Source organism: Mesoplodon bidens, assembly GCF_964165515.1.
Source record: "Mesoplodon bidens genome assembly, chromosome: 3".
Lineage (NCBI taxonomy): Eukaryota > Metazoa > Chordata > Mammalia > Artiodactyla > Ziphiidae > Mesoplodon > Mesoplodon bidens.
The window spans coordinates 123,743,656-123,767,994 of NC_138178.1; the positions used below are offsets into that span (position 1 = coordinate 123,743,656).

Here is a 24,339-nt window from a genome sequence, read left to right on the forward strand (position 1 = left end):
GAAGCAAAGGAGCTGTTGAGGGGATTTATGATTAACAGGGTAATAGACAGAAAACATCATCTTGCAGAGAAATATTTCTGGAAGCAGACAGATTCCAGAGGAGGAAATTGCAGCCCAGTTGTGATACTGTTGAATCTTGAACAAGCGATTGCCTGGTAAATGGTCGGTGAATTCAGGAACCTCGAAATATAAACAGGAGAGAGGCCAGATTCGAAAAAAATTTTTTTTAATTTAAACTGAGGATGGGAATACAGCTGAAGAGTACTGCTAAGATTGTCAAAATAATGCAGCCTTCATTTGTCCAGGGAATAATTTTACATATCCCTTTAATAATCAGTTCCTCAAGCCCCTAACTCCACTATTGTTTCACCTTCAGGAAACCTGGGTGGACCCAGAGTCCAAACCATCGTGAGATTTAGGAGTTTAAGTCTGAATTTCTGACCATTTTGAGGAAGAGGCGTGAAGCCTAGGCAGTTGTTTGCCCAAAAATAGTAACAGTATTTTTCTTTGACTGGGCGGGGCGCTGTCTGTGTTTAAAATCAGGGGTGTGGAAGGCCCTGAACACTCTCCTTCGGCTCTGCAAGTCCCCGTTGAGGAGGAAAAACTGGATTGGAGCAGCGACCCCGCCCTCCGTGGCGGCGGGGCGGGGCGGGGCGGGGACGGGGCTGGGCTGGGCGAGGCAGGGCGGGGCTGGGCGAGGCGTGGCCGGGCAGGACCGGCCCCCGCCGGATCCCGCGGAGGGAGAGGCCTGCGCGCTGCGCAACCACGTGACTTCCTCGCCTCCGGGGACACCGACGCATGCGCGCCTCACTCTCGACGAGGCGGCCGTGGCGCTGGTGGCGTCTGCTCCGGTGTCTGTGGGGACAGAGACGGTGGACGTGCCCTCTTCGGCTCGTTTGGCCCAGACTGCGGCTCATGGCATTGAGCGGCATCCATCGTCAGGTCAGCTGGGGCGGGCGCCTTGGAATTGGCCGGAGGGGGTGGTACGCGGGGCAGCAAGGCGCCTGCCTTGTGTCAGGCCGCGCTAGGGCTGCGGCCTCCCTCTCCCGCCCTGTTTGAGGCCTGCCTTGGCCTCGGGGCCCAGCTGTCCATCCCTTCTCCTTCCCACCTGTTGGGTGGAGCGGTGCGAGGTTTCTTTTCTTAGACCACACGTTTCTCTGCCGGTGCTTAAGGACGGGAGGGGAAATGTGGGCCTCCACCTTGATTTAGGAAGAGATTTGGGGGTAAGTCTAAAGCCCATGCTTTCCCGAGAGTTCGGAATCACTGTGGCTGGGACGGCTGGAAGTGGAAGGGACCCAGAGGATTGGGAGAATATAATACAAATTGTGTTAAACTTTTAGGCGCCTTGTAGGGCGCCTTTCGCGTTCTGACCAAAGCCACACTCTGGGACCCTGAGTCACAGCACTCCAAAGATCAGCTAAAGCTTTTGGCAGGATAGAGTATAAGCAGAAAAACCAAACATGAAAGAATAATGTTTACCTTTCGTAGCCAGAGACCAACACTGATGTTTTTCTCGTTCCAAAAATCACATCTTTAAGTTAATTAGTAGTACTGCTCTTAATGTATTATTAAGTACCATATTAGGTACTATATTTATGCCGACTAAAATTTTAGTTTAATATTCATGTTGCCTTTTCTTTGAGGACATCAGGTTATTTGGCAACTGATCCTTGTTCAGAAATACATAACACTTTTCTTTTTACAGTTGTAAAGGTTGAAACCTAAGAAAGCAAGTTTCATACAGGGAAATATGAAACTCATGTTGGAACTTAAGTGTTTTTGGCTTTGAGAGCTTAAGTGGATTGAAAAAAAACAAGCAACTACTGTCAGGTGTCCCTCCCCACCCCCCCTTTATAACCTCATTCTAAAATTGCAGAAGTTGGAATTTTCCACTCTTCAGCCTCTGGTAGGGATAAAGTGAATGAAAGGAGTTGTACTAAAGAAGACGTTTATAAGATTGTGAACTCTGGAATAATTAGGGGTGATCAAAGATGGCTAATTAGTAGGTGGTGAGAGATATTTGAGAATTGAAAAGCAGAATTTTTTTAGTGTCAGAATATTTGGTAGTCTTTTTACTTGCTTGTAGTTGAATATGGGAAAGATAAAAAGTGTGTGTGGCTTTTTTTCAAGAGAAAGATTAGCAGATACAAATTACTATGTATAAAATAGATAAACAAGGCCCTACTGTATAGCGCAGGGAACTGCATTCAATATTTTGTAATAACCTAAAAAAAAGAAGAGAGAACAGAACTTTCTGTGGTATGCTAACAAATAATTCTGCATAAAACTTAGGATTTTAATTTTTTTTGAAAAGTAGCCAAAGGGGGAAGAAAGTAGTTCCAGCCAATGGTTTTTTTTTTCCCCAAAGACCAAAGATGATAGAAACATTTATGTAAATAAAATCCAATTTCTGGAACATAGTAAGTGCTTAATACGTGGAAACTTTAAAAAGGTCAATCTGTGAACATTCTGCTCAGCCTCTGAAAACAATTTCCAAAGCCACTGGTTATGATAGCCTCTTTTCTTCTAAACACTTTGAGTCTTCACATTGGCTTATGTGTGGATGAGGTACAGAGTGACTTCTGGATTGCAAAGCTAGTTGATTTGCAGTACTTAAACTCCTGACTTTCAGTCCTTAGTGATGACTTCAGATTTTTATGTGTTGCCCTCTTTATGAAAAGAATAATCAGTGGTATGATTTTGAGTACCTCTGTCAGCATAAATGCCTATAGAGAGAGAAAAAAGAAGGTAATAGATCAGACTTCTCATTTTTGAGTATGGGTTATTTAAGTCATCCTCCAAAAGAGCTTTTAAATTTTAAGATGGCATGCTGAATTGTTGGTCAGATGTATGTCATAACTGAACTAAAACTTGAACTGTATGAACTGATGTAGAACTGTATTTTTTCATGTACTGCATATTCACTTTTAATATATCGTGTTTTCTTTTATACTTGTGGACTTTATGCCTCTCATGGTTTTATATAAGAAAGTACAGAGTAGTAAAAGGGCATCGAGTGGCTTGGTGAGTTGAGAAAAGGAGGAAACTTTTGTTATTCTGAGAGAATAGCATGAGCCCAGGCTCAGGCATGAGAATGTGTTGTCCTCTGTAAATGACAGTAAAGAATACTGTAGGATTAATACGTTTGAAAAGTTAAATTGGGACCAGATATATCAAGTCTTTCAACAAATATTTATGTGCTGTTTTATACTAGACACTGTTTTAGGTTCTAGGGACATAGTAGTGAACAAAACCAAGGGCCCTGTTCTCACTGAATTTAATATTCTAATAATATTAATTTATCTGTAGCAATAGTGTAGCAATGTTTTTCAAATTTTTTGACTGCAACCCAGAATAGGATGTACATGTAACATTTCAATCCAATAATCCAATAGTTGAATTCTATGTGTATTTCAACAGTATGCCCTTAACATGTTCATTGTACTCTGATGTATTTTTTCTACTCTGTATTTTTCCTTTAAAAAAAAAAAAGCTGGTTTGAAGCATTCTGAATAATGTTTGAAAAACATTATTCAAGAGGGGAGCGAATAATTATTTATATTGTAACAGTAGCAGTGTAAAAGAAGAGGATAGTTAATCTTTATAGCAAGGTATGTGTGATTATTTGTGGATGAGGTTTAGAGAGGTTAAGTAACTTGCTCAAAGTTCCCTAATGAGAAACTGGGCCAGATCTTTAATTCAGTTCTATCAGGCTCTAAAGCCCAAGCACTTTATTATACAACTTTCCAATTGATTATGAAAGTAGTAAACTAGGTTTAAGACTCTGGGTGGAGGGTAAGGCCTGTGATGTTTTTTGTTTATCATACAATGAATTAAGTGCGTACTAGGCCTGCGTGTGTACTGTATCTCTGCGTATTTGTAGACCTGGTTCTTACTCTCGGAATTTGAGACAAAGGAAGATAGACATTGAATGAGTATCACAAATGTGATGTGTGCTATGGGGAAAAAGGATGCTATGGAAGCATCATTGGGGGAACCTAACTAATTTGGAGGGTATGGGAATACTTTTCTGGAAGGGATGTTTAAATGTGCCCAGATTAATGAATGGGCTTCAGTTAGGTTGAAGGCTCTGAGTGGGTGTGTGGGGGTTGGGTACAGGGGTGGGAGAGCATTCCAGGTAGAAGAAAGTGCATACACTAAGGCTTTGAAGCTGAAATGAGCTGAACTGGAAAACACAACAAAACTAGGTGACTGTGATATGTCAGTAAAGGGCAAGAAGAGAGAGCCTTTCAGGGAAGAAGTCATCATTACTGTTGGATGCTGTGAAGAGTAGATCAGAAAGATGAATCAGAACATGTCCAGTTGGATTTATAAACAAGGAGATTGTGATCTTGGGGGAATTTCAGAGTAGTAATAAAGAAGAATCCAAATTTACAAGTAAATGGAGGGTGTAGAAGTAGACAACTTCATTGTCTTCCCGATGTACTTGGAACAAAATCCAAATCCTTAACATAGTTTATGATTGCCCTTTGCTTATTTTTAAGCTAAATTATAGTATGTATATTATGAATTGTTATATAAAAGATGAGAGATATTTTTACATGTTTGAAGGCTAATGGAAGTAATCTAATATACTGAGAGAAACTGATAAGGAGAGAGTGAAGATAATTTAAGAAGCAACATTCTTGAGAAGATGGGTGGGAGAAGTGATCCAAGTCATGAGTTCAGGGTTTGACCTTTCATAGCAGCAGAGATACTTCATCCATTATGACCAAGGTAAGGAGGAGGACAAATAATATAGCTCTTATAAGAGTGCTATAATAGAGGTGCAGAATAAATACTTAGAGAGCAAAAGACAAATAATGGTTATGTATTTCAACTTTTATAGGAGTGCTATAATAGGGGTACAGAACAAATACTTTGAGAGCAAAAGGGAGGGAAGATTATACAAGAGGTGAGGGAAAACTCTTAGAGGAAAACATAGGCAGAACAACACTTTTCAGGATGAATTGCAGCAATATCTTTTTGGATCCACCTCCTAAAATAAGGAAAATAAAAACAAAAATAAACAATTCGGACCTAATTAAACTTAAAAACTTTTGCACAGCAAAGGAAACCATAAATAAAACGCAAAGACAGCCCACAGAATGGGAGAAAATATTTGCAAACAGTGTGACCAACAAGGTATTAATCTCCAAAATATACAAACAGCTCATGCAGCTCAATATTAGAAAAACAAGCAACCCAGTCAGAAAATGGGCAGAAGATCTTTTCTCCAAAGAAGACATACAGGTGGCCAAAAAGCACATGAAAAGATGCTCAACATTGCTAATTATTAGAGAAATGCAAATCAAAACTACAGTGAGGTATCACCTCAACACTGGTCAGAATGGCCATCATCAAAAAGTCTACAGACAATAAATGTTGGAGAGGGTGTGGAGAAAAGGGAACTGTCCTACACTGTTGGTGGGAATGTAAATTGGCACAGCCACTATGGAGAGCAGTATGGAGGTGCCTTAAAAAACTACAAATAGGGGCTTCCCTGGTGGTGCAGTGGTTGAGAGTCCGCCTGCCGATGCAGGGGATGCGGGTTCGTGCCCCGGTCCGGGAAGATCCCACATGCCGCAGAGTGGCTGGGCCCGTGAGCCATGGCCGCTGAGCCTGCGCATCCGGGGCCTGTGCTCCGCAATGGGAGAGACCACAACAGTGAGAGGCCCGCATACAGCAAAAAAAACAAAAACAAAACAAAACAAAAAACTGCAAATAGAGCTGCCATATGATCCAGCAAATGCACTCCTGGGCGTGTATCTGGAGAAAACCATAATTTGAAAAGATACATGCACCCCAGTGTTCATTGCAGCACTATTCACAATAGCCAACATATGGAGGTAACCTAAATGTCCATGAACAGAGGAATGGTTAAAGAGCATGTGGTACATATCAGTGGAATGTTACTCAGCCATAGAAAAGAATGAAATAATGCCATTTGCAGCAACATGCCTAGACCCAGAGGTTATCATACTAAGTGAAGTCAGACAGACAAATATCATATGATATGTCTTATATGATATGTCTTATATATGGAATCTAAAAAGTGATACAAATGAACTTATTTACAAAGCAGAAATAGACTCACAGACATAGAAAACAAACTTTCAGTTACCAAAGGGGAAAGGGAGGGGAAGGGATAAATTAGAAGGTTGGGGTTAACATATACACACTACATATGTAAAATAGATGATCAACAGGACCTACGTACAGCACAGGGAAACTACTCAATACTTTGTGATAACCTATATGGGAAAAAAATCTGAAAAAGAATAGATATATGTATATATAACTAAATCATTTTGCTGTACATCTGAAACTAACATACATGTTGTAAATCAACTATACTCCAATATAAAATAGAAATTAAAAAGAATAATAGAAGAGGTGAGGGGATTGGGAGACTGGTAACAATAGATTTACTTCTTGGAGGTATAAAGAATTTTAAGAAGGAAATAGGGCATTAATGGAGATCTATGAGGATAAAGCCTGACCCACCGTTGGCTGTGGCAGCTAGGTCAATATGAGAAATTAGTATTTTCATTGGAGTGATATGGGCTGGACTGCATAGTGTACCAACACATGGTTATTTTCTTAGGAAAAATACTGCAATAGAACATGGTTGTTCATGATTAATTCTTTCATATGGCCTTTAAAAAATTATTTCTAATGATAGAAATGTTACTTATTCTTACATATTTCTTTTAGCCAATAACTTTGTAAGTCTAATACTTCTAATAATTTGCCTGTAGATTCATCATTATTTCTTAAGGAGAAAATTCTAGAATATTTTCTTTTAAACATAGGTCAAAGCTATGCTTAATTTTAAGGTTTATGCTACATACTGCATTTTGAGAATATAACCCAAAGGAAATTGCTTTTTACAAATAGGCATTTACATGAGGGAGTTTACTGTGATATACTTAGTAAAGCCAAATCGTAGAAAGAACTCAAGTCAAACTGAGGAATATTTAAGCAAATCCAACCATACTGCCCTTACTTATCTCAGAACTTGCTCTTTCTGCTGCCTGTAATTTTCTTTCTCCAGACAGCTGCATGACTGGCTGTCTTACTACCTCATCCTCTCTTTTATTTTGTTCTTAGCACTTGGTACCACATACATATTAGAAATGTAGTTAGATAAAAAAAAGTCTCTATCTCCCCACTGGAATGTCAGCTCCTTGAGAGCAGGGACTTTGTTTTGTTTACAGCTAAATTTCCAGTGCTTAGAATAGTAGTGTCTGACACACAGAATTAGCTCATTAAATATCTGTTGAATGAATATTATTACACTCGGAAATGATATTGGTTAGAGATTTTTAAAAATACTAAATAAAAGGGGTTCAGCATAGAGTAATTTGTATACCTAAATTCAGTAAAATTAATGAAAAATATAAATCAGATAAAGTAAAAAAGAAATAAAATAGTATAAACCCAAAAGGACAAAGAACAGAAGAGGAGGTATCAACAGATGAGAATTCAACGTTTTGGAAGAAAGCAGATGGACCAGTTTTAACTGATTAACGTAGGTTTTCACTTTTTTGCGTTCAGCTCTGTGCCTGCAGAGAGGGAAGTTAATAAGAAACAAGATGGATATTCCCACAAAATCCCAGAAAGGCTCAGGAATTTCAGGTTCCAAGGGCCTCTGAAGATGGGAGTGCTGAATGCAACTAAAAATTGTAAGATTTGTTAAAAGTCTAGAGTAGTTTAGACCCTAGATTTTCCTTCTCCATCTAGTATAGCCAGCAAAAAACTGAATGTTCGTTATTTGAAGAGGGCGAAAGCAGAGAAGTTATTTAGCCTAAAGCTGTTGGGAGGTGGAGCAGGGGTGAAGGATCTTAGCGAAAATGGGAAGTTGAATGAAAGTTTATATATTGAATGGTGAAATCACCAGCCCTGTTTGTCTTCTTTGCTCCCCGAATGCTTGTTGCCTTACTTAAGTTGAAACATTCTTCTTTGGGAAAACTTAACCCAAGGGAAATAATGTAGAGCACTGACATTTAGTGGGTTCCCCCCTCAAAGAATGCCATCATGGACATTCCCAGTCATTAGGACTCTGCACTTTCACTGCTAAGGTCATGGGTTTCATTCCTGGTCGGGGAGCTAAGATCCCACAAGCTGCATGACGTGGCCAAAAAAAAAAAAAAAAAAAAAGAATGTCATCCTGCACTGAGGCCCACCAGTTGCCAAGCTTTATCCAGCCTCTAATTTGTTTTGTAATGCCTCACACTTATTCTTGAACAGAAGTTTGAAGATCACTGTACTTGAGAGACCAAAATAATCAAAAGACACTCAGAAGAGACAGGTAGTGCTGAGAACAGAAGAAAATTTAAAGTAAATTATAGAGAGAGAGCAGGAGATACGGCAGTGAAAAAGGAATATTGATTACTCAGAGAATAAAAAATGGAAGTTAAAAATTTGACTCACATTAAAAATCCAGTAAAAGGGTTATGGCAGAGTAGAATGAATCAAAGGGATAGAAGAAAAATGTGGGGAAAGGTAAGAAAAGTAGAGGATCAATCCGGGAGGTCCAACACCTGAGCAGTGTGAATTCAACAAAGAGAAAATCAATAGGAGGAAATTATCAAATAAATAATAGATACAGAACATAAGAACTGAATGATATAAATAGATTAAAATAGGCCTTCCAAATGAATGCCTTGCAGAATGAATGGAAAAGACTCACCTTAGGGCATATCATTATGCAATTTCAGAACACCTGGGATAAACAGAAACTAAAAGCTGTGGAGGAAAAAAGATTACATATCGAGGATAAGAAGTAAAAAGACATCAGATGTTCTCAACAGCAACGTCAGATGCTAGGAAACAATGAATAAATTCCTTCAAAACTTTTAAGAAAAAATTATTTTCATTCTAGAATTTTATACTCACAATCTGGCATTCAGTTATGAGGATTTTAGAATTGGAAAGTCTTACTTTTTTTCACCCTACATACCCTTTTTCAGAGTTACAGAAATGATTCTTTACAAGAGGGAGTAAATCAACAAAGAAAAAGATTTTATTGTAAATGAGATTCAACCAAGGGGACAAGTGAAAGGAATTCCTTGGATCAAAATGAAGAGACAAACCTAGACAGGACAAGCCAGTCTAAATTGTTGCAGAAGATTAGATGGTTTCAGAAAGGATGGCTCCGGAAGGGAAAATAGAATTGATAAGTATGAGTGACAGTTGTTTTTGAAGGACCTTTATAAGACCTCAAGGATGTGGGGTCATTTTTCAAAGGCAACAAAACATGTGAAAATGAGGAAATATTTAAAGAAAGAGAAGCAAGGAAATGTAATTATAGTTTACAAGATAGCTTGAAAAAAATGTTTACATGGTCATAATAATGTAAACTTGAATATTGATTTAAGCCCAACCTGATAGAACTGTATTGGGAGCACATGAGAGGAAAGCTGTGCATGTATGTTTGGTATAATAACTAAACCTGTATCTTCTCTAATAGCAAAAAAGATCTAAAATGGAAAAGTCAAGAAATAAAATAATGCCTTCAGATAAACGCTGTGTTGATTACCAATTTTTTGAAGTTAAAGTCAACAGAGTTTTTTCTTTCTCTGCTTAAAACCCTCTACAAAACAAATTTTAAATGCATTGTAAAGTTCACTTTTATTTTCATTATTAATTTTAAAGTATAACACCTTAAGTTTGGATAACAATTTCCAGGGAATTAATTGTTTGCAGTGGTATCTTCATTTATGTGAATTTATAGTTTTTAAGACTTTCACATGCTTTTATCTCATCCGAAGTTTTCAACAGCCCTGTGAAGCAGATAATACAAGTATTACTAGTCTTATTTGGAAGTGAGAAAAGTAAGACTGACCTAGAATCTCATGCTATTAAGGGAGAGAAGTAGGACTCACCCTCCTCTACCCCTTTGTTCTTTATAATATTTACCACACTATACTTTGTCTTCTTATGGTGAAAGAAAGATCTGGAAATTCTAATTCCTAGTCTCTCGTATTTTGTCTTTTCTAATTTAGTTATAGCTTAGCTGTCTTCTTCCTTTAAAAAAAAAAAGCTTTATTGTGGTAAAAACACATAAAATTTACCTTAATCTTTTTTTTTTTTTTTGCCATGCTGCACAGCATGTAGGATCTTAGTCCCCCCCGACCAGGGATCAAACCCGCGCCCCCTCCAGTGGAAATGCAGCGTCTTAACCACTGGACCGCCAGGGGAGTCCCTTCTTAACCTTTTTTTTTTTTTGCGGTACGCGGGCCTCTCACTGTTGTGGCCTCTCCCGTTGCGGAGCACAGGCTCCGGACGCGCAGGCTCAGCGGCCATGGCTCACGGGCCCAGCCGCTCTGCGGCATGTGGGATCTTCCCGGACCGGGGCACGAACCCGTGTCCCCTGCATCGGCAGGCAGACTCTCAACCACTGCACCACCAGGGAAGCCCTCTTCTTAACCATTTTTAAGTGTACAGTTCCGTAGTGTTGTGTATATTAACGTGTTTTTACAGATTTCCAGAACTTTTTCATCTTACAAATCTGAAACTATACCCATTAAAACAACAACAACTCTTTTCCCCCTCTCTCTAGTCCCTCATAACCACTATTTAGCTTTCTCTTTCTATGAATTGGGCAACTCTAGATATAGGTAGAATCATGTAGTACTTGTCTTTTTGCAACTGGCTTATTTCACTTAGCATAATGTCCTCAAGGTTCATCCATGTAGTGTATGACAGGATTTCCTTCATTTTAAAGACTGATGATATTCCATTGTTTGTATATATCACATTTTATTTACTTCATCTGTTGGTGGACATTTGGGTTGCTCCTTCGGTTGTTGTGGATAGTGCGTCTATGAACATGGGTATACAGATAGCTCTTTGAAACCTGGCTTTCAGTTAGTTTGGATAGATACTCAAGTGGGATTTTTGTTTTTGTTTTTGATATTTATTTATTTTGGCTGTGCTGGGTTTTAGTTGCAGCACGTGGGATCTTCATGGCTGTGTGTGGGATCTTCATTGAGGCTTGTGGGATCTTTTAGTTGTGACATGCAGGATGTAGTTCCCTGACCAGGGATTGAACCTGGGCCCCCTGCATTAGGCGCGTGGAGTCTTAACCACTGGACCACCAGGGAAGTCCCTGGGATTTTTGGATTATATGGTAGCTCTATTTTTAATACTTTGAGGAAACTCCATTTGGTTTTCTGTGCCATTTTACAATCCCACAGTTAGTGCACAAAGGTTCCAATTTCACCTCATCCTTGACAAAACTTGTTATTTTCTGTTTTTTTTTTTTGATAGTAGCCATCCTGATCGGTATTGACGTGATGTCTCATTGTGAATTTGATTTGTATTTCTGTGATAATTAGTGATGTTGAGCATCTTTTCATGTGCTTGTTAGCCATTTGTTTATCATCTTTGGAGAAATGTCTAAGTCATTTTTTTATTTTTTAATTGAGTGTTGTTCAGTTATGGGAGTTCTTTATGTATTCTGTATATTAACTACTAATCAGACATAAGATTTGCAAATATTTCCTCTTCTGCTATTTGCCTTTTAACTGTGTTGATTGTGTCCTTTGATGTATGAAAGTTTTAGTTTGATGTAGCCCCATTTGTCTACTTTTGCTTTTTTTGCCTGTGCTTTTGGTATCATAGCCAAGAAATCATTGCCAAGTCCAATATCATGAAGCTTTTCCCGTATGTTTTCTTCTAGGAGTTTTATAGTTTTAGGTTTTACATTTAGGTTTTTAATCCATTTTGGGTTAACTTTTGTGTATGCTGTAAAATAAGGATTCAGCTTCATTCTTTTGCATGTGAATATCCAGTTTTCCTAGCACCATTTGTTAAAGAGACTGTCCTTTCCCCATTGAGTGATCTTGGGACCCTTGTCCAACATTTATTTCTGGGCTTTCTGTTCTATTCTATTGGTCTGTTTGTCTTTATGCCAATACCACACTGTTGTCTTCTTCCTTTTGATAGTCGTTTTTTACCCCTTTGCCATTTTATGTTGCTAGTTGGAAGTTATTGGTGGTTGTTAAGAATAAACTGGTACTAGTAATTGCCACATTATGAAGTATATGTTAGAATAACTTATTAAAAAAATAACTTTAGTGTATTTTTCTTTTGGCCATGTGATTTTTTGAAGTAATCAGAAAAATGATCTCCCTAAGGGTAAGGCTGGCGTTCTTAACTCTTTTTTTTTTTTTTTTTTGAGGTATGCGGGCCTCTCTCACTGTTGTGGCCTCTCCCGTTGTGGAGCACAGGCTCCGGACGCGCAGGCTCAGCAGCCATGGCTCACGGGCCCAGCCGCTCCGTGGCATGTGGGATCTTCCCAGACCGGGGCACGAACCCGTGTCCCCTGCATCAGCAGGCGGACTCTCAACCACTGTGCCACCAAGGAAGCCCCTTAACTCTTATTTTAACACTGTAATTGCAGGGTGTGGACTAATTGATCATTTCTGAAGATGCAGGGGTGTGGTAAATTTGCTGATTCCAGAAGAAACCCTTATGTCCCACTTAAGTATGCAGTTAGCATAGAACAGGTAGTAAATGAATCAGAATGTATCAACTAACAACTTTCCGTTTGTTTTTTTGACAGTATGCTTTGAAATAAAAAGATACAAAATAATGACTAATTTGTATCTGGAAAATTAGTCTTCAAATGTGTCATTTCTTTAAAGGAGGGGGCAAAAGAGACCAAAATAAGTTGAAAAGCTTCTGCGCCTTTTCCTAGGGTCTCAACTGGTAAATCCGGAAAAGTTTATGACAATAATTAGTCATTCAAATAGGAGGGAACTATTTTTTGTGGTAGTTTAATATTGATACTTTGGGATTGTCCTTTATCGTGTACCAACTGGATTTGGTTGTATTATTTCTTCTCAGATTCCTCTTGCTCTCCATGCTGCTTACTTTCATTTCACTTCCCCAATGCAGACCCTCTTCATTCTGGTCAGTCTTATTTCCTTCTTGTCTTGGAACCAGTCCTAATTTCCGTCTTCTTGTCTACTGTTAATAAGAAGGGTTGTTCTGTCAAGGCAAGTGGGCTATTCGCTATTTTGGAATAATTTATCATTATTTCACTATTGTTCCAAAATCTATAGTTTTTCAAAGTGAAGACCAAATTCTGTATTTCATGAAGGTTTGCTAGATGCCTATAATTTTCAGTTGATTTTTCTAAACTTTGACTTTGTTTCATTTGAAATTTTGTCTGTCTCTCTAATTGTTTTGCATGGTTTTTTTTATCGCTCTCCAACTACTAATAGTTAATAAGCCTTAGAGTGAGGACCTTATCTTATACCTATGTATTCTCTACAAGGAATGTAGTATAGTGCTGGATATGCATCAAGTATTGAAAACTTTTTTTTGTCCCCACCTGACCTTCCCCCACTTTCCTTCTTCTCCTTTCCCTCTTCTTCTTCTCCTTTTAAAAAAATATTCCCTAGATTTATCTGATTACAACTAATTCTTCCAGTGGCATTCAGCCTCAAAGTTCACTTGATTTAACATTTTAAATTTATCCTTTCTTGGGAAAAAATTTGCTGCATACTGCATTCTGGAATAATGGACATATTTTAAAATCCGGATATCAAATCTACATGACAATTTAAAAGATGCCTTCCATACACACAGAAAAAACCTAAAACTAGTAAGAAGACAAACTCAAAAATGTTTTACAATGTGTGTCATTTTCTAGTTTACATAGAGCTTTTGCAAACCATTCATAAAAAATGCAGTAGGAAATATAGACAGGGCTTCCCTGGTGGCGCAGTGGTTAAGAATCCGCCTGCCAATGCAGGGGACACGGGTTCAAGCCCAGGTCCAGGAAGATCCCACATGCCGCAGAGCAGCTAAGCCCGTGCACCACAACTACTGAGCCTGCGCTCTAGAGCCCACGAGCTACAACTACTGAAGCCTGCATGCCTAGAGCCCATGATCCGCCCCAAGAAAAGCCACCACACTGAGAAGCCCGCGCACCACAATGAAGAGTAGCCCCCACTCGCTGCAACTAGAGAAAGCCCACGTGCAGCAACAAAGACCCAACTCATCCAAAAATAAATAAATAAACAAACAAGTAAATAAATTAAAAAATATATAGAGACAAAGGATGTGTAATAGTATTTAAGGGGAATAAAGGAAATAGAAATTCAACATCCTTGTAGTTAAAGAAATGCAAATCAAAATGAGGTACTACTCTCTTTTTTCCTTTTTTTTTAATCAGATGAGCAAAAATTGTTTCATGATACCTAGCGCTGACAAGAGGAGATGGAAGAATGGACTTTCTCATGTCCATGTCTCATTAGTGGGTTAGTTAGAAATGCATTTTTCTGCAAGTAATAGAAAAACTCATCTATTGATACTAGTTTAAGCAAATAGGGACTTATTTTCTTACACAGTATGAAGCTGGCATTGTGTTATTAGCAGCTTGATGTCAGGGCTGGCATTTCTTAATTTTCCTGGCCAGTTTTTTGACTGCTTTGTGAATACAAGTTTCACATGTGTTCACATTCGAAGTAAGAAGAAAGTGGTAGAGCCTACAGTATTTGTTGACTGTCCCTTTTATCAGAAAAGCAAAATTGTTCCCAGAGCTCTGCAGCAGACGTGCTTTTCAGACTCATAATCCTTACATGGGGTTAGGTATATTGCTTCTCTGAACCAAAACAGTGTTTTATTAGGAAGATGGTGAGAGAAGATGGTGAGAGGGAATGTTGGATAGTCAACTAAAAGTGTCTTGTCAAATGGCTGGTACAACTTTTCTAAAGATAAGTTGTCAGTGTATTCCCAAATTTAATATACACAGGTCTTTGATGCAGCAGTTCCATTGTTCAGAGTTTACCCATGAATAAGTTTCTGTTCCTCTGAATCATTCAGAGAACATGGTAGAAGTAGAACTTTCTGGACCTGAGCCTAGAACTCAGAATCATTGGCGTTGGGGCCAATGAATCTGTATTTTAAAAAAAAAATAGCTTACTAGGTGACAATTATGTGGAGCTAGGTTGTGTAGACTATAGAGAAACCCAGATCTTTAAAGTAGGCATAAAATTGCAAAAAAAAAAAAAAAATTTGTATCCAGCCAACCACTGGCATGTCATATCTAGAGCTGGTTTTTCTTAAAAACAAAACAGGGCTTCCCTGGTGGCGCAGTGGTTGAGAGTCCGCCTGCCAATGCAGGGGACGCGGGTTCGAGCCCCGGTCTGGGAAGATCCCACATGCCGCGGAGCGGTTGGGCCCGTGAGCCATGGGCGCTGAGCCTGCGCGTCCGGAGCCTGTGCTCCGCAACGGGAGAGGCCACAACAGTGAGAGGCCCGCGTACCACACACACACAAAAAATCAACGGGGCAGCATTTACCAAAAATTCATCAAACTAGATGATCAAAGTAGGTGCATTTTATCGTACATAAATAATACTTCAATAAAGTTGATTTTAAAAAAAAAAAAAAAAAAAAAAAAACAAATGAAACAAAATACCTCTTTTTTTTTTTAACTTCAGTTAAATAATTGCAGATAAGCCAAAAGAAGAAAGCGTCAGCCCAGTTATATGGGAAGAACAGCCATTAACACCAACTAATATTGTTAGTGTATTTTATTTGATATAAATCCTTACAGATCTGTGTGTAGCGTGCATATAATATATATGTAGTGGTTGTCTTTCTATATCAAGACAGGTGCACATATTTCCTTTTAAATTATTATTATTCCATTGTACAAATATGCCACCTACTAAAGCAGTGTTCTTAATACTACCCTCTTTTTTCGCTTTAATAGTGTTCTAGTGAGTGCTTTTAAACAAATGTTTTTTATCTGATTATTTACATAACATAAAATATGCACAATTGCCATTTGGTATATTTTGTGTGACTGTCCTCCAGGAATATCTTTTTTTTTTTTTAAATTTATTTATTTTTGGCTGTGTTGGGTCTTTGTTTCTGTGTGAGGGCTTTCTCCAGTCGCGGCGAGCGGGGGCCACTCTTCATCGCGGTGCGCAGGCCTCTCACTGTCACGGCCTCTCCCGTTGTGGAGCATAGGCTCCAGACGCGCAGACTCAGTAGTTGTGGCTCACGGGCTTAGTTGCTCCGTGGCATGTGGGATCTTCCCAGACCAGGGCTCGAACCCGTGTCCCCTGCATTGGCAGGCAGATTCTTAACCACTGCGCCACGAGGGAAGCCCCAGAAATATCTTTTTACTTTTGCCAATTTGATATCTCATTGTTTTAATTTACATCTTTATTAGTAAAGATTCAGTCCTTTCATATGTTTATTGGCCACTTGCATTTCTTTCTTTGAATTCCTTTAGTTTTAATCCTTTTTTACATTATATTATGCAATATTAACTAATTATGTATTCTGAGTGTATTTTAGGAGTAAATCAGTTTTATGGTCTGTTTAGTTTTGAGAATAATCCCTAATTTAAAAAGAAGACATGCCCTATAATTTAATGATTCAGTTTCCAGTTAAACTGTTAGTGGAAGAGATGAAGTGAATTGTGAAAATACATTGTAGTATTACCTTACAGGGTAAAATAATAATTCCTTATTATTTTATAGCCTTAACCATAAGATGACTTAATTTAAAAGATTTTATGAAGTAACTATCCAGATGGTAAAACTTTCATAAATTTTTTTTTATGATTTTTTAATTTTTGGCTGCATGGCTTGTGGGACCTAAGTTCTCTGACCAGGGATCGAACCCGGGGCCGCAGCAATCGAACCCGGGGCCGCAGCAATGAGAGCACAGAGTCCTAATCACTGGACTGCCAGGGAATTCCCTTATAACTAGGTTTTTATTTTTTTATTATTTCTTTTATGACTATGTTTTTAATAACTCTTATTCACTTTAAAGATCACTCTTTAATTTTCAAACCTTAATGTGTATCTTCTATAATAAAATCTAACCTAGCTGCTAGGATTTAAAATTTATAGATATATTTCAACAGTATAACCTTCTTAAAAATCTATCCTGAGCTAAGTTATGAGTTTCCCTCTGAAACATTTATATCCATGACCAGAATTTGTTTTGTTAGCTAAAGCCTCCAGAACAGATATTAAAGATATTGCTATTTTTCAGGATTGGTAGCAAGATAGCATTCAGATATTAAAATTTAGATTCTTAGCTAGCTAAGTAGCACTGAATTCTAGATATGATTGCTTCTTTAGGGAGCAGGCTCAATACTCACTGTTTTATAGATGAAGGAGCTAGTTTTAACTCAGTCAACAGTAAACTAGCAGAATTTTGGAAAATTTGTTACAGAATTTAATTTGTAATATAAAAACTAATAAACCTTCTGATTATGACTTACAGGAGAGCTCAAGAATCAAATTAACATATTCCTTTAGTAGCTAACTTGGGCTTTTAAAAGGTGGTTTTGATGATGCCAAATAAACATTTGGAAGATGTTTCTCTTTATGTTTCCACAGATCATTAACTGAAGAAAAAATAAACAGCCATGCAAAATTCTCACATGGATGAGTACAGAAATTCCAATAATGGCAGCACAGGCAACAGTTCAGAGGTAGTGGTAGATCAGTCTACTGATTTCAGTACTGAGATTATGAATGTTACAGAAATGGAACAGTCACCTGATGGATCTCCTAATGTGAATACAACTACGGAAGAAAATGAAATAGCAAATACTGTGGACCTTCCAGTGACAGAAACAGAAGCAAATTTCCCTCCAGAATATGAAAAGTTTTGGAAAACTGTAGAAAGTAATCCTCAGGATTTTACAGGCTGGGTATATTTGCTTCAGTATGTAGAACAGGAGGTTAGTAACTATTTAAATGGGATTAGAGGGGACAGAATAATCAAGTAATATCAGACTAGGCCTTATTGTTCTGTAATTAAAGTTGCCTCTTTTATAATTTTCAGATTAAGCTGAAGAACATTTTAGATTTTTTTTAGCTTCAAAAATAACTTGCATAGCATTTGTACATTATGGAAAGTATTAAAATCAAAGTCTAATGTTTGTAATAATTGGTGTGTGTATGTATGTGTGTATGAAATTACTGAAATAAAAAAATTACCTTGCTGTTTGACAGTTAGTTCCTTCTGTTTCAAAGGATAAGATTGCATTTGTAGGAAAAAGGGCTGCTGTGTGTGTGGTTTTTAAGCCTGCTGTTTATTTTGAGATAATAACAGGCATACCTCGTCTTATTGCGCTTCACTTTATTTTATTTTATTTTTTAATTTTTTTTGCGGTATGCGGGCCTCTCACTGTTGTGGCCTCTTCCGTTCCGGAGCACAGGCTCTGAACGTGCAGGCTCAGTGGCCATGGCTCACGGGCCGCCGCTCCGCGGCATGTGGGATCTTCCCGGATCGGGGCATGAACCTGTGTCCCCTGCATCGGCAGGCGGGCTCTCAACCACTGCGCCACCAGGGAAGCCCTGCGCTTCACTTTATTGAGCTTCACAGATACTGCGTTTTTTACAAATTGAAGGTTTGTGGCAATCCTGCGTCGAGCAAGTCTGTTGATGCCATTTTTCCAACAATATTTGCTCATTTCCTGTCTCTGTCACATTTTTGGTATTTCTTGCAGTATTTCAAGCTTTTTCATTATTATGTTTGTTACGGTCATCTGTGATCGGTGGTATTTGATGTTACTATTGTAATTGTTTTGGCATTTTTTAGCAATAAAGTATTTTTAAATTAAGGTATGTACATTCTTTTTTTAGACATAATGCTATTGCACACTTAATAGACTATAGTGTAAACAGAATTTTTGTGTGCACTTGGAAACCAAAAAATGTGTGTGACCTGCTTTATTGCGATAATACACTTTATTACAGTGGTCTGGAACTGAACCCGCAATATCTCTGAGGTATGCCTGTACATTTGAAAGGAATAATAGTTTTTGTGACAAAAATTTCTAAGATGTTTAAACACCTTGTTTTATTTTCATCAGAATCACTTGATGGCTGCCAGGAAAGCGTTTGACAAATTTTTCATACACTATCCGTATTGCTATGGTTATTGGAAAAAGTATGCAGACCTCGAAAAGCGGCATGACAACATTAAACAATCAGATGAGGTGCGTACATTACTGAATGAAGTTATCTCCATTAGGTACTGTAAGCCAAATAATAACAAAACAGAGACTTTTTTTGGCTGGCAGTACCTACGATTTATGGTCAAACAATTTTATAGGGTATTTTATTTGCATTTGTCACTCTTGTGGCATTTGTAGCTAATATTTTCTCTCTTTGTTGGCAGGTGCGTTAAACCTCTACAGTTTGTCAAGCTTTGCAGTGCAAGCCTCTGTATTACACTGCAGCTTAACAAGTAGGGCAGGGCTTTTCTCTCACTTACATTTATTTCTCATTTTCCAAACAATATAGTTGGTTTGCTAGTCACATTTGCTACGTCTTATTGCATTTTTGGTCAGACGCTGTCATTGATGCTCTAATGGGTCTGTGCCCTATGGTCTGTAACCCAAAGCCTGCCCACACAACCCGGTCAGAATGCAGGGACTGCTGCGCTTTGAAGATCAAGACTCTGCACGTGGGGATCAGAACATTGCCATGTTCTATCCAACCTCCACCCAAATGGTAATGGTAGATTATTTAAACAAAATTCCAGTAATTAGTATTTCTAAGGTTCACCGGATAACACAGTGTTGCCTCTCTGTTAAGAAGTAATTAAATATTTGAAGTACAGTTTGTTGTTTTCTTCTTAGGTGTATCGCCGGGGGCTTCAGGCAATACCTCTTAGTGTTGACCTTTGGATACATTATATAAACTTCTTAAAAGAAACATTGGACCCTGGTGATCCTGAGACAAACAGTACAATAAGAGGGTATGTGAAACACTGATATTTAAATGTATTTAAAGATATAAATAGGTCAAGTATTCTGATATTGATAATGGAACTACTCATGAATGCTAAACTAAAAGTTTAACTTTCTTTTTCACTATTAAAAAAATGATACACATAGTAAACTTATGCATGATTATTAAAAAATGTACATAATAAAGTCCTCCACCATTCCACAGCCCCTTTTCTTATGTCCCCAATCCCTCTCCTCTCATGGTTAATTACTTGGGGTGTGTTCTTTCAGATACACATAGATGTACATATATGTGGGTATACATATTACACATATTTTTGTTTGATTTCTTAAAAAAATTAACAGAATGTTTTAGAAATTCTCCCTACCATTTTTTTAAACCATTGCAAGAATGTTTTATAGTGTCAAGGTAGTATATTTTATTTGACCAAATTCTTATTTATAGGAAATAATAAGTGCTTCAGTGAACATCTCTTTACAAGTCAATGTTTACATAGAGCACTCTAAAAACGTAACTTCTGTCAAAGGGAATCGCAGCTATGTTTTGTCAAATGTTCTTTTAAAAGTGGTACCAATTTTAAACTCCCACGGTGTATGAGGGTAGTCATTTTCCCATAGTCATGCCATGTTTTTTTTTTTAACCTCCAGTAGTATTTCATTATCTTAGTTCACATATCTGTAGGTTGGTCATCCTGGTTTACCATCTTTTCAAATGCTGTCTATATAAGGCATTTTTACATTGCTTGTTCATGACATTTGCTCATTTTACTTTTGGATTGTCTTTGTTACTGATTATAGGAATTTAAAATGTGTTTTTGTTTTTTATTTTCATCAAATTATTGATATGTACATGTAGTTTAAAAAGTTAATGTTAAACTGCTTGTAACAAAAAGTGATCCCTCCACCTCTCTTTAAAATTTTAGCCGTTTCTTCTGATATTTTCCAACGTGTTTATAACAGTAGCACTCTACTGCTTTCTGCTTCTCTCTCAGTACCTATAGACATTATCATTCTGTTATGGTAGATGAGATTTTTAGTTCACTTATACCCTGTCTTCCCATTCCTCATCTTTCCAGTATGGATAAGTTTCATAGCTTTTTGTTTTTCCTGTAATTACCCCTTTCCTTCCCTCCCCCCTTTTTCCCATTCGCCTGCCTTTCTTTAAACATTTAAAATTTTCTACCACCTCCAACAGGTACTTTCAGTAGTCAGTACTAATACTGAGTTTCCACAACGTACAAATGCTATATAAGTTATTTTTTGAAACTAAAAAATGTATGTATCTAGTGTTATTCTACTTAATCTGAACATTACAAAAAGAGAATTATGTTCTGAGAAATGTAAATTCCATTTTTTTTCCTCTTGGAGATAGCCCTCCTGGAACCTCCTCTTCTGTAATCTGGACTGGTTGCTGTATTCTGATTCTGTTGTACAGCAGTTTTTGGATTTCCTCATTACCATGATTCTAGGAGATGTCGTTAACTTTTTCCTGGGTATCAAGCTCTATTTATTTAGAGCTTGTTAGATCCTACTCTTTCTTGGTTCATGCCTGCCTTTTAGAGGAGTACATCCCATAACTTCCTGATAAAGGATGCTTGGAATGAAAAAAAGTTTTTTCAGTCTTTATGTCTGAAACAATTGATGGTCCGGTAGGGTGTAGAATTTTGAGGTGAAAGTAATTTTTCCTTAGGGCTTTGAAGGCATTTCTCCATCTATCTTCTGGTGTTGCTTTTGAGACGTATTATACCATTGTTCTTTTGAATTCTCTATGTGACTTGTTTTTCTTCATGGAAGCTTTTAAAATGTTCTCTTTATCTTTGTTGTAACTGCAATTGTGATGCTTTGGTGTGGACTTTCTTTTTCTAGTTAATTGTGCTTACTTAGTGGGCCTTTTCAATCTGGGATGCTTTAAAGCACATCTTTCTAGTCTTAGAAATGTTATTGTGTACATTCTTATTTTGATAATTTCTTTCCCTTGGTTTTCTCTGTTGTTTTCAATAGTTGGATATTGGACCTTCTGTTTTAATCATTTAATTTTCTTACCTTTTTCTCAATCTCCTAGGATTTGTTTGACTTTTTGAGGTATTTCCTTGAACCTTGTATTGGATTTTTAATAGCTACTATAAGATTTTTTTTTTTTTTTTTTTTTGCGGTACGCGGGCCTCTCACTGTTGTGGCCTCTCCCGTTGTGGAGCACAGGCTCTGGACGCGCAGGCTCAGCGGCCATGGCTCATGGGCCCAGCTGCTCCACGGCGGCATGTGGGATCTTCCTGGACCGGGGCGCGAACCCGTGTCCCCTGCATCGGCAGGCAGACTCTCAACCACTGCGCCACCAGGGAAGCCCCATAAGATTTTTAGTATCTAAGAATCTTTCCTCTTCTTTGAATATTCCTTTTCTTATAGCCTCCTATTCTTGTTACATGGCTGCATATCTTTTTATTTTAATATCCAAATTTTTTACTTTTTAAAATATTTATTAATTATTATTTTAAATATTTATTTATTTTATTTTGGTTGTGTCAGGTCTTAGTTGTGGCATGCGAACTCTTAGCTGTGGCATGCATGTGGGGTCTAGTTCCTGGACCAGGGATCGAACCCAGGCCCCCTGCATTGGAAGCGTGGAGTCTTAACCACTGTGCCACCAGGGAAGTCCCATATATTTATTATTTTTATTTATTTGTTTATTTATTTATTTATTTATTTTTGGCTGTGTCTGGTCTTAGTTGTGGCACGCGGGGTCTTCATTGAGGCCTGTGGGATCTTCTGTTGTGGCGCACGGCCTTCTCTCTAGTTGTGGTGTGTGGGTTTTCTCTCTAGTTGTGGAGCGCAGGCTCCAGGGCGTATGAGCTCTGTAGTTGTGGCACGTGGGTTCCAGAGTGCATGGGCTCTGTAGTTTGAGGCACACGGGCTCTCTTGTTGAGGCGCTGGCTTAGTTGCCCCGCGGCATGTGGGATCTTAGTTCCCTGACCTGGGATCAAACCCGCGTCCCCTGCATTGGAAGGTGGATTCTTTACCACTGGACCACCAGAGAAGTCCCTGGCTGCATATCTTTTTAACATTTCTTTGAGGGTATTAAGGATAGTTGAAATTTTTCTCTGCCCTCGATGCTGTTTTCTCTTTTTTGTTTGTTTGCTTGTTTTCATTTCTGATATGTTTGATCTCTGGATTTCTGCTTATGTTAAAGATTCAATACTAATAAACTGAATGGAAGTTCTGTACTACATTGTTAGCTGGCATAAAGGGCTTCACAGTGCATGATCAGGTGGCTACTCAGGTTTTTGTTGTGGGACTCCCAGTGTTGGAATCCTTTTATCTTATTCCTATACCAAGCAGTTTTTTCATTGAAGGATCATCTGATCTGCCTGGGGAGCATATACCTAGCTTCTGAAATCCCATAGCTGAGCAGGAAAGTGGGTTTAAGGCCTCTAACCATTCATTAAGCAAACCTTCGTCTAAACATTTTGTTCATTACCTGTCATCCTTCCTCTTCCAGCTACCTCCAGTTTTCTTAGTGTCTGGTGCATTAATTTCCTGGATTATTTTGGGATTCTGCAGAGGAATAACATGTATTTTAACTCTTTTGAAAATCTCAAACAAACATACACATGTGTGCACGTACCACACACACACACACACATACACATGCATGTTCTCTCAATCCCTTATGTGTATTAAACATATTTCCCCCAGTTTTGGCACATCTTTGTTTAGGGTATCTTTATCATATAGAGGTTTGTTTTTGTTTTTTTCTTACTGTGGTTCAATTTGTAATCTTTTATTGGTTTCTAAGTTTTGTGCCTATCTTGCCAAGAATTATAAATCTTGAATTTTTTTCTAATTCTTTTTATAGGCTTTTTATTTATAGTTCACTTATCTGACATTTAGCTTGTGTCTTTTGTGAAACAGATTAACCTTAGTTTGCATCTTTTGCAAGTCAGAGATTAACCTTTTATTTTTTTCCATTTGGAATAGTCTACCTTTTCTTCAATGATTTATTATTTTTTTATTTTTTAAATTAAAAAAAATTTTGTGCATTGATTTAAAATACCTTATCATATACTAAACTCTCACATATACATAGATCTATTTTGTTTTCTGTTTTGGAACTGTTTTGTTAATCCATTTTTCTGATACCAGGCCAGTGCCATACTTTTAATTATTATAGCTTTCTAGTTTCTTTTGATACCTTTCAGGAAAATGCCTGCTGCTTTGTACTTTTACAAAAATGTTTTGCATCTTTGTATGCTAGATGAATGTTAGAATTTGTTTTTTTCTCTTCCATCCAAAATTTCTTAGAGCTTTGATTGGCATTCAGTTAAAATTGTAGATTAATTTAGGTAGTGTAGTTTATACTGTTAAAAATCCCTCTTGATTCTAATATTTATTTTGAAAACATGTACCTAAAATTTTATCCCATTGGGATATCAAATCCAGTGATTAAAATTGCTTACAGAAATCTCTTCAAATGAGCTAAGTATTTTTAAATAAATGATTTTGTAGTAAACTGTAACTGTGGAATTTTAGAATTAGGAGAGAATTTTGAGAGTTTTAAAATATATGTATATTTCTCATTACCTGACAAGGCAG

At 37.7% G+C, this 24,339-nt stretch overlaps 1 protein-coding gene across 4 annotated transcripts in view; it reads left to right on the plus strand.

Moving 5' to 3' along the window:
• The first annotated feature begins 791 nt into the window (after nucleotides 1-791).
• PRPF39 (pre-mRNA processing factor 39) overlaps nucleotides 792-24,339 on the plus strand; it is a 38,207-nt gene continuing 14,659 nt past the window's right edge. Inside the window, exons 1-4 of one of the 4 annotated variants that reach the window (XM_081228083.1) lie at nucleotides 792-942; nucleotides 17,387-17,733; nucleotides 18,871-18,996; nucleotides 19,642-19,760. In XM_081228083.1, the coding sequence (XP_081084209.1) occupies nucleotides 17,416-17,733; nucleotides 18,871-18,996; nucleotides 19,642-19,760 (563 nt within the window). In that variant the 5' untranslated portion in view covers nucleotides 792-942; nucleotides 17,387-17,415. Of the gene's footprint in view, nucleotides 943-17,386; nucleotides 17,734-18,870; nucleotides 19,248-19,350; nucleotides 19,514-19,641; nucleotides 19,761-24,339 lie in introns of those variants that run through there. The other 3 variants (XM_081228085.1, XM_081228084.1, XM_081228086.1) reach the window with 3 other exon arrangements.